This window comes from Eutrigla gurnardus (assembly GCF_963514095.1).
Source record: "Eutrigla gurnardus genome assembly, chromosome: 11".
Lineage (NCBI taxonomy): Eukaryota > Metazoa > Chordata > Actinopteri > Perciformes > Triglidae > Eutrigla > Eutrigla gurnardus.
In genome coordinates this window covers 5,433,783-5,448,854 of record NC_139925.1, presented here as the reverse complement: position 1 = coordinate 5,448,854, position 15,072 = coordinate 5,433,783, and the positions used below count along the sequence as shown (strand labels likewise).

General features: G+C 44.9%; 1 protein-coding gene across 6 annotated transcripts in view; it reads right to left on the bottom strand.

Annotated features, from left to right (window-relative positions):
• lyst (lysosomal trafficking regulator) overlaps positions 1–15,072 on the bottom strand; it is a 53,909-nt gene that overhangs the window by 8,422 nt on the left and 30,415 nt on the right. For 5 of the 6 annotated variants that reach the window (XM_084021530.1, XM_084021531.1, XM_084021533.1 and 2 more), the window contains 24 exons: positions 14,153–14,522; positions 13,902–14,058; positions 13,158–13,331; positions 12,924–13,084; positions 12,071–12,261; positions 11,217–11,462; positions 10,199–10,372; positions 9,325–9,474; positions 8,499–8,636; positions 8,217–8,415; positions 7,992–8,120; positions 6,729–7,353; positions 5,566–5,746; positions 4,754–4,923; positions 4,383–4,613; positions 4,043–4,209; positions 2,807–2,959; positions 2,019–2,210; positions 1,718–1,929; positions 1,425–1,634; positions 925–1,101; positions 702–778; positions 403–591; positions 75–220 (listed from right to left, as the gene is read on the bottom strand). In XM_084021530.1, coding sequence (XP_083877656.1) covers positions 75–220; positions 403–591; positions 702–778; positions 925–1,101; positions 1,425–1,634; positions 1,718–1,929; positions 2,019–2,210; positions 2,807–2,959; positions 4,043–4,209; positions 4,383–4,613; positions 4,754–4,923; positions 5,566–5,746; positions 6,729–7,353; positions 7,992–8,120; positions 8,217–8,415; positions 8,499–8,636; positions 9,325–9,474; positions 10,199–10,372; positions 11,217–11,462; positions 12,071–12,261; positions 12,924–13,084; positions 13,158–13,331; positions 13,902–14,058; positions 14,153–14,522 — 4,819 coding nt within the window. The remainder of the gene's footprint in view (positions 1–74; positions 221–402; positions 592–701; positions 779–924; positions 1,102–1,424; positions 1,635–1,717; positions 1,930–2,018; positions 2,211–2,806; positions 2,960–4,042; positions 4,210–4,382; positions 4,614–4,753; positions 4,924–5,565; positions 5,747–6,728; positions 7,354–7,991; positions 8,121–8,216; positions 8,416–8,498; positions 8,637–9,324; positions 9,475–10,198; positions 10,373–11,216; positions 11,463–12,070; positions 12,262–12,923; positions 13,085–13,157; positions 13,332–13,901; positions 14,059–14,152; positions 14,523–15,072) is intronic. The other variant, XM_084021532.1, reaches the window with a different exon arrangement.

The window sequence follows — 15,072 nt, the reverse complement described above, 5'->3', positions numbered from 1 at the left end:
GAGGTCAGATTAAGGACACAAACACGCTAGCAGTAGACAGAATTTTTGCCATACTGCTCAAAGGGTTTCTTCACCTTCAAACTTGCGTCGGTCTTTGAGCAGGTATTTGTTAGGAATGGTGAGGTAGCATCTCTGTAGGCGCCTTCGCTCCCGGTTGGGCCCTTCGGTGGGGTCCAGCTGCCACGACGTCGGGTAGGATGTCTGATCGTACCAAACCGCACTGAAACAGACCAACACAGCCCTCTCAAGCAGTTTGTCTAGTCACATCAACACAAAAGCAACCTCGACACAGAGGATTCGGTAGAGAACTCCAGGATTTGGCGAGGAAATAGAGAGTAGAATCCATTAAAATGTCAGTCATTATAGTAACGGTTCTGTCATTGTACCGCCCGTGAGATTTACCGGTCGTGCGTGAGCTGCTGCACCAGCTCCTGCCAGTGTCGGCTGGCGCTGAGGTCAGTCTTATAGAGTCCCCTGATGTGCTGCATGACTTTCTTTCTCTCCATTCCTTGTCGCAGGGACACATTCTGAGTGATGTCAGCTGCGATCTTTGAAATGTCCTTGGACTTTCCATCCAGCCTCTGGATGAGACTGCAGAGGAATAAGGAAGAACGGGGTGAATGGAAGACAGCAACAAAGACAGGATCCTCACCAATCATCAATCTCATATCATGGAGGGGGGAAATAAAGCTCCTACTCACTTCCTCTGAGTGTTGGCCATTTTCTTTTCCCACGCCACTTTGCTTGTTTTCTCTTCTGCTTCATACTTTAATTTTTCCTGTATGAAAAAAATGAAAGCAACTTTATTTTCTCACTAAAAAGAAATCCAAGATTTTTTCACCTGCACAAAAGCTGATGTTTCATACTGCTGAACCGGCAAACTGAGCTGCTCCTTCCCTTTGAACGAGCAATGTTTGTCTTTACCTCTTTTATGGCCTTGAGCAAGTCTTGTTTGTGTGGAGAGTTGGGTGGGATGCAGCGATGGCCACAAAGCTTGAGCGAGGTCATGAATACGCCCACGGCGTTCTGCTCGTCTTTGGTGAGGCTATCTTTGTGATCGTGCAGCATCTCGTACAGGTACAGTGACAACTTTGGTCCATGCTGAGGGAAAGAGAGGGTAAAACAAAGCACGGGTTACATTTTCTGTGGTGGACAGGAAACAAGATTTATCCAGCTAGTCGACACCGTTTCACACAGCAAGAGGTGATGCAAGGGGGGCTGCTGAAGAGCATGAAGACATCTATCAGGTTATTTTAGAGCCAGTGACTGACAGCTCCTGGAAAACTTGTCTGTAGGAGTGAAAATGCCAAGCCAGGCTAATATACTGAACACTCACTCACACAATTTCTGCACTGGGAGGGTTAAAAATGACCAGAAATATATCATTTTAATAGACTTTAATGATGCATTTCGTCCACACTCACCTCTAGACCCGGGCTGAGGCTCTCCTTGAGGATATCCAAATGTCTGGGATCAAACACAAACTCCAGCGACTCCTTCCTGTCCGACAGGGGAAGGGCGGGGCTCAGCGTGTGCACAAGAAGGCGGCCGATTTGGACCCGGAAGGTGTCCCGACACGACCACAGGATCCTTTGCCACTGATGATGCGGGGCTCCTCCTCGACCCGGGCTGCCCTGCGAGATCACAACCATCGAAGGTATGTCAGTAAAGCAGTTAGCTCTTTGCAGCTAAAGAGATTTCTCGGGCGTCGTCATACCAGGCTGATTTTGATCCCGTCCATCATGAGTTTGAGGACGTTTTTCTGAAAGCTCTTCTTATTGGCCGGCGGCAGGGTGAACGGAATGGGAGAGTGCGGGACAGAGGCGAAGCCGCTCTCCTCCGGCGGCTGATCGCCTGGATCCGGTATTAAAAACGGTTGGTCTGGAGAGTCGGGGATGTTCAGCAGGTCAAATAAATCCTGACTCACATCTGAAATGAGAGACGAGGATTAGACAGGAAGTTCAGTTTAAGGTGAAGGAGAAAATGAAAAGAAGAGATACTTTTTTGTTTTTTTTTACCATGATAAATGAGTCTGTTGACAGCTAGGACTACAAGCCTCTGCAGCCGCTGGACGAACTCAGTCTCACTGGCTCGGATGGGGTTTTCCTGGCTCATCCTCCTCTGCATCATCTGGTTGAGTTCATCGCTGGCTACGGAGCGCATCCGCATCAGGAGCGAGTCGGTCTGCGCCAGAGAGAAACGCCGGCGTCCTACAAGAACAAAATTCGAATGAGAACACAAATTGTGGCACAACGTGACGGTATGACTTCTGTAAGTATGAGTACACATTTCCTTTTTAAGGTAAATATCACACAAATCATTGAACAGAGAAGATTATAAAGATCTCATCAAAGTGCTAATGGATTAACAAACATGCACACACACAAGGGCACCAGTAGCGCACGAATGTACCGGGCAAATTAACACCCGAGGTGAGTGCGAGGGAAAAAGTGGTGAGTTCACAGCAGAAAACGGGGGAGAGACACGCTCCATGACGGGGGAGGATGTTCTCCGCTGGGGACCGCAGTCCGAGCTACCTGCATCACAGTGGAGCATGTAGGATGGAGCTCCGGTGGGGGAGGGGAGGGGGGAGTCCTGGGACAGGAAGCTGAAGGGAGGGGAGAGGGGTATCTGGCCATAGGAGCAGTAGTGCTGTCTGGGGATGCGGGGAATAATGGAGTCTTTCATGGCAATGGAACCTTCGGATCAGGACGAGGAGAGGATTGACAAACAGGTGAAATGCCTGAAAACACACGGTGGTCAATTCTAAAAAAAAACCTGCACACCGGACGTCAGAAACACTCACCGGCGATGCTCCTGCGCTTCTGATGGATGGCGTGATGCGGAGAGCTCGGCGTGTTAACGGAGCTGCTCAGCTTCTGGGGCTCCTGATTGGCTGTCGTCTTTATGAACTCGATCGCTGACTGAAGTACGCGGAACTGCAAAGCCACAGCCATCTCTGAGAAAAAACCCCCCCAAAACATTAAAAGATACTTTGTTTAGAAGTTCATCTGATGCGATATGATACGATAAGCTTCATGCAAGAAACACACATACAAATTGATTTGGGGAACGCCCAATGAATGAAGGATTGAAGAGGCATTCATCAATGATTGTACTCTCTCTGACGTAACAATGTGATTCACGAGGCCTGACGTAGTAGTCATGTTCAGATGGAAACAAAAACACTTGGACCAAATAATCCTGATTTAAATCTGAAATTAATTTTCAATTTATCACAACCAACAATATAAAATCCTTGGGCCACGGTGGAGCTAATGTTATGTTCACCGTACCAGTGTGATGCCCTTCAAGGATAATTGAGAGGAGAAGCTTTTTAGATTTTATAGGGGTCATTCTTCTGGCTTCTATCTTCATATCAGGCATTTTTTCTTTATTTATGGCTCTGTACGACTTTGCGATGACACAGGGTTGACAGCTGTTGTGTTGTCATATTTCAGGTCCTCTAACTGTGTCTGCTACTATGATTAAATGTGCCGGTGTTAAATTACTTTTTGCTCTTGGGTAACATTGTAATCCAAGAAACTTTCCCACAAACAGACCAGAAACCTACAGAGCAGTTTGGGGGACTTTGCCCAAAACACACACCTCCTCTCAGGCTGGTGGCTTTCATCACGCTGGCCCAATGAGGGCAGTAATACATTCAAGTATAATTACTAAAATGACAAACAACCAAAAATAAAGGGAGCCGTGCACAGAGCCCTAACGCCTCTGTAATGTTTCTGTGATCACAGAATGATTATATATCAAAATAAATAACGGGGGAGGAGATGGGAGAAAGTCTTTTCAGAGAGCAATTTGAAGAAAAAAATGATAGAAAACTTTTTAGCGGCAAGATGTGAGATATTTCCTAAATTATATATATTTTTCCTCAAATGAGTTTCCACTCTGCATTTGTAGAAAATGAAGTGACAGTTTCGTTCCGCAGCAGAGCTTGACAGCTTGATATCATCCAGAACTGCAGAGTGTAGTAGATGACAACAGTCATGCATTTCTGAGATTTTAGAAATCCAGCGCTCACCCTGCGTGCGACGCATCTTGCTGGTCTGCATGAAACCCAGCAACGTGATGAGGTCTTCAATGATGCGGAAGTACTGGGACCCCGAAGAGCTGCAGGAGTGGATCGTCACAGCGACTAACAGTTGCTGGACGTCACACACCAGCAGCTTGTAGTCATTCAGAGGAATACTGCAGGAAGAAAAAAAAAAAAGCACGAAAACATGAAGCTGCCACTCGTGTGTGAAAGATAAATGAACAGCGAGAGGATTAATGATTACGATTCATGGCTCGAAGGTTCAAGACAAAACCGGTGAACCCGTGGACGTGTTTCAATGAATCATCCTCTGTTCTGGCAGACGTACCCGTTCTCCATGCCATTGAGGGTGGAGAGGGTGTTAAAGAGGACGTAGAGCAGCCCGTGGTCTAGCAGGATGTCTGCCAGCTTCGGGCAGGCGTTGATGAGCTGCAGCAGCATGCACAGGATGTTGTGCAACAACGAGTTCTCATACAGGGAGTTCTCAATCAGACCCAACACTGGAATGATGCAGCGCTTTCTGAAGGGTGAGATATTTTCCATTTCCTCCAGGTCCAGACTGGAAAGAAATACGGAAGAGAAAAATACTTTTATTTATTCATTTATACAATAGTCAGTGGATGCTGTTCTAAGATAAAACACTCAGCCTTAGGTACACTGGACATTGTTGCCTGACTAGTGTGTTCTCCCTGGACTCACTCTTCCTCCAGGCCCACCGGCCGCCCGAACAACATCTCCAGGAAACACTCGAGGAGCCCCTGGCTGCCCTGGTGGATGTACAGCTGGTTGGCCAGCAGCGAGAAGCCGTGATTCTTCAAAAATTTCTCCTTCTGCTCCTTGAGGGCTCTGCTGAAATATGCATCGAGCAGCTGCAGGAGAGGGGCAGAATAAGAAGTGAAGGAAGGAAAACAGAAGGTAACCGACAGGTACGGTTAACATACTGTGATAGCTTGCTAACACGCCGGATTTTAGAGTACAATATTTTGTCTTCAGATCCTGAGGAACAGGGGATCAAATGTTTAACACAGACAATGTATTTGCCATCAGGTTTATTGTTAGAGAAGACTGATTCTACTCATGTCTGTATAATAAATACTGCCAGCATCCGTTTATCTCAGCTTAGCATAATGACTGACAACAGAAGGACACGGCTCTCTCCAAAAGTAATAAAGTCTGGCAACCAGTTCCTCTCAGATTGTTTTAACATCTGTAAAAAGAAACATTGTTGATTTATTATTATTTATTTATTTTACAAACAAAGTCCACTTCCTGATTGGTATCTGCTCCTTCAATTCTCCCACCAGCTCCATTACTGGTTTCTTTGTTTCTAGGAAAAGTTGCCCTCACTGCTTTAATACTTCTTAAAAAACAGGTTAGATGTGAAAGTACCATAAAGTCCCTCTAACAAATGTGTAAATGTGACTTTTTGGGAAATGTAATGAGCTCATAAGTGCAGTAAAATGTCTTCACAGTATCTGAGAGCCTTCAAATATATCAAACAAATAGCAAACCTTCATGACGCCTTGCTGGATGAGAGGCGACGAATGATTGACCAGCACTATGAGGGCCTCTGGCTGGATGAGCTTGTCCATCACCTCCTCAAGCATGAGGTCAGGCAACAGCAGCAAGATGCCCCTCAGAAGATCATAGAGTCCACAGCAGATCAGCACCAGGCAGTCCTCAGTGCTGGACCTGACAAAAACACAGCTCAGGCTTTAGTGCTCAATCACCGTGCATGACCAGCTGGCTGAATGTCAGCCGTTATTAGTGCTGAAAATGAGCTGATAAGAAAATACAGTCATTTGAATACTGGTTACAGGATTAAATTAGAGGTTATTGTCCTGCAGTCAGGTGCTGTGTATTTTGTAAAGAGAGCCCGACTGTTCATACAAGCATTGCAGCACTGCTAAAATTGATAAAGCTCTGAGGTTGTTTCGGTTTTAATAACACTGCACAAAGCAAGTGGTATACAAAGTTGTTTTGATAACTGAGTGAATGTTTTGTACCCTTCAGAAGTCAGAAGAGAACCTATTTGCCAAGGAACACAAAACAACACAATGTAGTCATCAGTGAAGTGAAAGTGACATTGTTGACCTTATCTATTTTCTTCAATACTGCCTCAGAGCATCAGAATATAAAACACCTGCTGGGAAATTGTATTGAATTTAAGGCATTGTTTGTTCTTGGAGGTTTTCTGCATAGCTTGAAATCCATCAACAAATCAAATTGGATTTCTTAATGTCAGACCGCCCACGTTGTGTATTGTTGGAAAAAACAACAACAAAGGTGACTTTGGTGAGAACACAGCATTACAAGGAATAAATCTTTTTAAAGTCAGCAGCTGGCTGGCAGGTGGAATTAAAATCAAACTGTCACTGCTTCACAAATAATTTTCAAAAAGTTAGCTAGGGAATTATTACCATAACCAAATGCTATATTTAGATCATGCAAATCCCTTCATTGATCTTCTTTATCGAGGAGAGAGTTCAAGTTATTTATCTTTTGGAGATATGTGTCAGAACAAAACCCACATGGAAGTACAATTAGATCAAACGTTGAAAGACGCCGTCAGTGCTCATTTACATATTGGCCAAAGTTGGGTGTGGGCTGACCTAATTAACGATATCGAGTATCAAACAAGCACGCTTTGTAAAAGGGTACTCTGGCAGCATACCTGTCATTGGACTCGGTCTTGCTGTGCGCCCGCTCATAGCCAGGGGAGTAGGTGTAGCTCTCCCAGTCCTCGGGCATGGAGCCTCGGTCAGCTGAGTTGGGCCAGCGGCTGACTGCCAACCCGCCGTTTGGAGCTGGGAAGGCCAGGCCCAGACTGGCCAGGTTGCTGTGGCTCCTCTGGAATGATTGGATGCCTTTCAGGCTGTCGGGACGGCGCGGCGCCTCGTCGCTGGCCCAGTCGAACCTGTCCTCAGACTCTGCCACGCCGACGCTGCCCTCTGCGAGGCTGTCCACCTCCGCTCCCGCGTCCCGCTCCTCCTCCACGCTGATGGAGGGAGTGCGCAAGGCGCCTCCCTCACCTATGTCCTTGGACTCGCAGATTGTCTTGGCTGATTCACAGCTGCTCAGGAGCTGCTCGTCACCTCCGCCCTTCTTCAGTGTCTCGGTGCTGCCGAGAGCCTGCTGAGTGGCGAGGGAGACGCCGTCACCTTCACCCGCCTCATTTGAAATACCGTGTCCGAGTCGAGGTGTCAGGAGGGGGGAGGCGTACGGCGATGGTGCCAGACTAGGAGGGCGGAGCGACTGATCGTCACCTCCATGTTCTGGGGAAGGCGCGTGGAGATGTCCTGGAAAACAGAACACAATGATTCACCACTTGATTAATTATAAGACTTTATAACTTATTCATATGCAGGCACACTGTACAAAACTTGCAGAGCAAATATTAATATTTATAGACGTGTGACTGTGAAGAACAACATGATGTGGCCGGTTTAATCAGGTAAGTAATTGCAGCTCGGTGTATCACAATAAATGCAAGCATCACAGCCGAAGGTATTTCATTTCTATAGCCCTCTCTTAAAGTCATAAAGTGCTTTGCAAGAAATAAAAAGAACAAAAAGGCAATCAAAAGGAAAGGTTATGATGACAGAAGAGGTCCATATGGATCAAAACTAGAGCAATAAAAGCTCAGATACAATTGGTAAAATGGCAAACTTATAAAGATATATTAGATGTATAATAAAGGGCGCTCTATGAGAAATAATGTTAAGAACAGCAGTTTAAGATTAAACCTGTAAGTTTCTCAAACACATAATGACCTAATCCTCATGGGTCAGCTTTTCCTAGAAATAATGGTGTTTGCAAAATAAACCTCTGGTGACATTTTGCTAGAGGCGCTTGCGGTTTGTATTTAATCATCGTCGCTGTGTCGGATGCCTCGGAGGGCTTTACATTCTATGTCGTATTGCTGAAACAGCCGTACCGTCATGGGGAGCATCAGCGAAGACGGTTGGGGAGAGCGACACCACGGAGCTGCTGGCAGACTTTCCTCCACTGTTGGAGTGTATCAGATACATAATGGACTGCACCTTCTCCTGGTACACCTTCCCGTCTGACAAAATAAAGGGATATCAAAAGAACTCATTAAAATGAAAGACACTTTGATGCTTTTGAGGTGCAAGCTTTCAACTACGCCACTTCAGCTCACCTATGTGCAGGGAAAAGTAGAAGCTGGATGGAGTGTGGCAGACGTAGGTGTTGGTCGGCGGGTGAACCGCCAGCAGGAAGTTGTAGATGAGTTTCAGCAGGTCCATGTCCGGGGGAGACCCGAGCACCTCCTGGATGATTTTGACGAACGACAGACAGACTTCCTGCGGGATGGCAGTCAGATGCTCGTCCCGATGCTCCTTGAGAGAAACGTAATGCGGTCAGTAGCGGTCTTTGAAGACGTAACGGGTATATTTGGAGCAGCTCTATGAGTATGACCCACCTGTAGAACCTGGCAGGTGAGCAGGAAGCGGTGCACGACCTCAGCCTTGAGGAACTGACGGATGTTGAAGACCTGATAAGGGTGGTGCACCCTGATGAGGATCTCTAAGGCGGCAAGTAGCGTTTCCCACACGCCACACTGACAGAAAAGACACATTAGCTGGGTTTTACATCATCTAGTGGTGGAGTTGAAAGTGAAACGGTTCTGCACAGAATGCAAAACATACAGGACTCATTATTTTGGCCTCTTTGATTTTTATCAGCATGTATTTCACTGCATGATTAGCAGGCTATTAGTGATTCCTCCACAAACTTTTGGGTTTGTCGAAACATAAAAATTGAGTTGAAAGATTCTTCAAAGAAATTAAAGACATTTTGAATTCTGGCTATTTTTTTGGAAATATCGACACAAACAAAATCAAAAGATTTTCTCCTGAGGTGCATGAATTTATTACGAGCTGATGAAAAGGATGTTAATAAATTAAAAAGACCTTGGGAAACTGAAAATTGGCAGATTCAGATTCAGCGTCAACAAATGTATCTTTTATGTCCTGCTGTACCTTCAAATCTGATGAGAAAAACAATATATTTTATGCGTAGCTCATCTCGAGCTCAGTTTATCTTCATTGTTGTTTTGCTAAAATAAAATAAAAAGTAAAACTTAATCTGAATGTATGTTTATCATTTAGTTGGAAATATGCCTGGTCGTATTTATGCGTGCTTTGTACGTATATTCTATCTTGTTTTGTCTCATTTTGATTAGTCAGACATTGTGTTAAGTCTCCTGTCACTAATGAAGTGTTATTGATCCTGTGATGTGTGGTTACCTCAGCCTTGGCCCAGATCTTCCAGTCCAACAGGACGTCTGAGAGAAGCCTGATATCCTGCACCACAGCGATGGACTCCGGGTCCAAGCGGAACTGGCCGTCCTCCCCCAGGATGAGGATGGGTGCACTGCAACATCCATCCAATAATGTCTGGAAGGACAGAATATGGATATAAAAAATAGTGCTGCTCACTCTCATCAGACACACCTCAACATACCGTATCTATCGATAATCACTATGTCTCCACAAAAAAAAACACCTTACAGTGCAGAATCCCAGAGTCAATAAATCCTCTATGAAATGTATGAGGAGTGCTTATCACTCCGTCAAAACCACTACCATGCCCTCCCTCAGCACCCCTGTCTGTATCGATCAGAGTCATTGTCATTGTCATTTGTGGCCAGCTTCACTGCAGTGGTTATAAATCTTACACTCCTCTGGGTCTCTGGTAGCCTGAGCCACGATAGAGGTTGGCGCTCACAAATGGAAAAGAAAAATAATCCAACAACCGTAACGCAGCCAATTCCATATGACTAAGGAATAGTTATGAGTGTTTTAATATCGCTAATCAGTGCAGTTCCGTGCTGTACAAGACAGTGTGTGGAGCAAGGCAATCAGAGACGCTGTGTGACTCAGCAGGAGCTCAGCGTTTCATCAACTCAGACAGAATCCATTTCAGCACGCGGCCATCACACAGCTCAATTACAGACACAACCAGAGGGTCAAGTAACAGCAGGGTCACCGTCGCCGGCTCGGAGAGGCACCGGCGTGGCGGGATCAGATTCACGGTTAAAAAAAGATGAATATATTTTACAGCACTGCACGGATCAGCAGGGGTTACGGGCACTGAGGAAGAGATCACGGCGTGACTCACTTTCAGCATATGATATCCCACGATGCATTTGGACTTGATGAGGACCTGGTGGATCATAGAGTAACCATGGTAACAGTCCATTTCATGGATGCGGTGTTGGTTAAACTTGGACAAAGACAGCAGCACTCGCAGGGCCAGAGCCTGAGTCTTCTCACAGTCACTGAGCTCCACCGTCTGGACTCGGCAAAACCCAGAGACAAAAAGGACACGGACGAAAAGACAAGGATGAGTTCTGACATGTTATTTCACGCTGTTATTGTGTTCCAACAAAAGCACACGCAAGCCTAACAAACTTTTATAAAATATATACAGTAGAGTAAATAATGCAGCTTTGTCATTTATCTTTTGGACTTGGTAATTAATATAAGTGCAGCGCTGGTCATATGCAGCACCTTCATGAATATATGTATGAAGCAGCATATAGACTTCAAAAATAAAATGGATTTCTGAACAGAAGTGCGTAACTAAGGAATATTTTCGTGAGCTATTAATTTGCCAATTATGATCTTGAATAGTTGATTAATTGATTAATGTTCTGGCCTTTAAAAACATCAGTGACAACCATTCGAAAACCAAACGTATTACTTTTTCTATAATGTTGAGACATGGAAAAGCAGATAATTTGCATCTTAAATATGCTGGAATCATTAAACGTTTGGCATCTTTGCTTGAAAAATGGCTGAGAATAAAAATAGCTGGCTATAAATGTTCTATTGATTGACTAATCGAGTTCTACTGAACCAGCCCTGGTGCTAAACATCCTTTTTATGATACCCAAGTAGAGTGTTTATGGCTTTAAAACTGAATCACTTCCTCCTTTGTGTTGTTTGTCGTGTCTTAAAAGTTGCCACGGAACAGCAGAAGTTGATGCTATTGATAAGCAGCATTATGAAACACATTTAACCTACATTGCTTTGAGATGACATATAGTATAAAATGCACTTCCCCTCTCTGCAATGCATCCACGTAAACCTTCAATTATATAATAATAATATAATAACAATATGGACCATCCTACCTGTGCAAAGAGGAAGACAAAATTTCCTGTTCCTCCGATCTTGTGCAGGACGCTCTGCAGGCCGTGGGTTTCAGTGGGAACCAGAGCTCTGAGAGCGTTCGGATCCAGGGAAACACTCTGCACTTCCTTGGAGCTGAAGGGCCTCTGGGTGACCACCGTCTTGGCCTGACCCTTAAGTCTGATTACGGGCTCATAGATGGTGTAGACCCGAGGGCTGCTGGGGGCATACACTACCGCCAAGCTCTCCTATACAGAAACACCACCCACACAATCATTATCTCCAGGCAAAACTTTCATCCTGTAACTTTTAATTATTTACAGATGTAGGTAGTACATCTTGTTGAAATTCAATTAGACCCAAGCAAGGGGGGGGGCAACTAGCTTAGGGCTAAAATATCTAGCATGGATTTGCATAACAGACATTATAAAAACGTGGGGGTGAAATCATTCATTCTTCTTCCCGTGCTCCCCTTCAAACCTTTCATCAACAAAACCATTAGCATTGATGGGAGGAAAACTATTTTCAGTCTCACTGAAAAAGCTGCAGCCTTACTGTAATAGCTTTTTCCTTTGGGTTGAAAATAACTTCTTACCCTGCAGTATCATTAATGACAGCTAATTGGAACAGCACATTACTCATCCACCGTGAAATGAAACAATAAATGAGACATAGGAGGGATTTGCTGTGCTTACAGAGCACTTGGATCATAAAACCCAAGAACAGGGTTCAACAGCAGTGTCAATCCGCATTCTAACATTGGGTGGAACAACAGTGACAGTTTGTTTACCAGTTTCGTGTGTGTTTTTGTGTTATTTGAATGTTGAGCAAATGCTTCGTGTACACAAAGACTCACGACTAAAGCTGTTGTGTCCACGTCCTTGTTCTTCATCAGGAGCTCTCGTACATGCCCACACCTCAGGCCTTCCAGAGTGACAAACTTGGAGACGGTCCCGCTGGGCTTGCCATATTTGCAGGGCATGATAGAGGTGAGGTCCGGCCCGCTGGTGTACAAGTACAGCGCCTCCTCAGATCCTATTCTAGATCCTGAAATATGCAGGCAAACAATGTCCTAATTGTCCTAATGAGGCAAACACTGCAAATGTCTGTTATCACGGAAGCCATGAAACAGTATTGTGAGAAATACAACAGTAAAAGCTTAATATTCCATCAATAACCTGTACAGAAATAGCATATGAAGTGATGAAAGCGAGACCCTTGATGAGCCATGGTGCTCTGAGATGTTTTATTACTTGTTTTCATATAATTTGGGTGAATCCCACAGTCCTAGAGGAGGCTGCTAACAGCAGAGAGGCTAAGCTTGTCCAAAGACATCAGTTGGGTTCACAGGTTGAGATCGCAGAGAGACAAGCCATTCACGGCCAATTAGAGGCAACAAGGGAAGCATTCAGTAATCCCCCCTGAGAGAATGCTGAGAATCTACAGTGCACAACACATCACACCCGCAACAGCTTTTCACAGCCGCTAGACTAGCTTCCGCTTTTAAAATACAACCGCACCACAAACTATAACAGCATGTATGCACAGGACATGCTGCTTGTGAGAGTGAAGTCAATCAGTGTAATGTACCACCAGGGAGCAGCACTGAGGTGGAACAGATGAAATTGCACATAGGATATTTGACAGATGTATGCATTGTGGTAAGATGCTGAGCGACTGACTGGAAATAAAAGTGTAGGAAATCCTACCATTGAAGAGGAGCACAGTGCCCATGGTCCAGCGTCCGCCCTGCTTCGACAGATCCTCGGAGGACGGCGAACAGTGGCCCAACATGCAGAAGGTTTTGTTGCTGTCAGATGATAAGCTGGACTTTCTTGGAAGGGTGTAGTCCAAAGACACCTCACATTTCCTAAAACAGAGAGCAGGTTAATGTCCACTCATTTACTGGATTGTCTTATTCTTGCTATTAAGACGTTCCTCACCTGATGCCACACACCCAGACAACCACACGGCCGTGGATGTTCTTCTTGCCCTCTGGCTGTTGGGTGTAGGTGAGGCCGAGGTGCTGCCATTGGCCCGGGGCGAGTAGTTCCTCGCCGGAGTCTGCCTGCGCCAGCAGCCCTGCTTTTATCTCATCGTTTGGGTCGATGCAGATCCTGGGGGAATGGAACATTACAGTACTTCAAGGGCCATAAACTACAAATACTGAAGAAATAGCAACCCATTCTTCACACGCATCTTTTACACTGTAGTCTACGATGGAGGTAGACGTGAGACGATAGGAAAAATTCAAGTCACGATTCACAATATTAGACTTTGTTTTGTTTTTATAATAGGTGAGGCTATTTATAAGCCCCTATGGGTTTCATGCCTCTCCTGTTTTGTCTCTTCTGTTTCTGTTTTGCATTTTAATTGTGCTGAATAAATAAATCAAATCCAATATCCCAGTTATCCTCTAATTATTGCCTAAAACTCTTAAAAATACATAACATTTTGTTAAAGTAAATTAGTTAATGAACATTCCTTAATGTAAATGGTAAATTATGTTAAATGTATAAACTGTATAAATAAAGGATAAATACATTTTAAAACTGTATTTATGTACACTGTATTTTTTTATACATCTGGCTCTGTTTTTCACTTCTCTACCATTACAGTGAATACAGCTCACTCAATCCTGATAATGGAGATTCACCACGACCATCTCATCCCTAGCTGGAGCTCACCTGAATGTCAGAGAGCCCGTGGAGAAGTCTGCCCACACTTGAAGCATCAGTGCCTTGGAGCCCATGGACAGAATATGAATGAGATCTTCCTCTACTAATCTCGCCCCAGCTTGAGAGGAGCCATGGTGGCACTCAGCTGAGGGGGGGTTACTCTCCTCTAGAAAAAACAATGTTGAAAGAATCTCAAAAGCAGTTCCCTTATATATGGACTTCAGGCATATGAAGGATTTGCTGAAGGATCGGCGTCTCACCCGTCTCTTTGTCCCCATCCGTCTCCTCCTGCTCCGCCACTCGTAGCCACATAGAGGCACTGAAGCCGCTAGCCATGTGGGGCCAGCAGTTCTGCCCCACGAGGGGCAAGTGGAGGGGAGCAATGTGCCAGGGGGAGGAACGGAGATGGCTCGGTCCGTACTCGTTATCCCCGTCCCTGCGCCCAGGAGACAGTTTGCCCTTCCAAAGCGAACCAACGCTCTTCCCTCCAGCTGCACCGTTCTGTCTGGAGCCAGTGGACAGTCCTCCCGGGGTCGAAACCCCGAGGATTACTGGAAAGGTCAGGAAGTGAAGAGGCTCTATATTCATGTTGGCTTCAACTATTTGTAGGATGCCTTTCAGTAAAATCTCCTGCATGTAACAAAAATAAATAGGGAATGAGAAGGACAGTCTTAAGTTAAACAGTTGACAAATTTATACATGCTTAATGTTTTTCCCCCAAAAAGTATTAAATAATGTGAAATAGGTTTTGTTGCAGTTTAATTGCTTTATCAGTGGGATCCATGTAAATAGCTCAGAATGTAACAGAATGCAGTGATGGTGATCTCTAAAATAGAAAAACCTGGGAAGCAGTTCAAAAAGAGTAAACATGACATGTAGTCACTGATTCATAAACAGAAAACACAGTTCATTACGTTCACATGGTTAAAAATAAACCACTTGCTTGCCTTTTGGGAATCTACTTCTCGAAGTCTGGTTATTAATGATGTCTGCTGCCCGATTCCAATTAAACACAGTCCGCTACGTGGTAATAAGTTGTAGCATCGCATCTGTTCGGCACCCATTGGTGTTAATGTTATATAAAACGAAGTGGGCCCAAGGGGGCATTATGTGTTGATGAGTTTTAAAGCACCACGAAGTGAGAGGAGAGTGTGACAGGAAGGGTGTCGGACAAATAAGC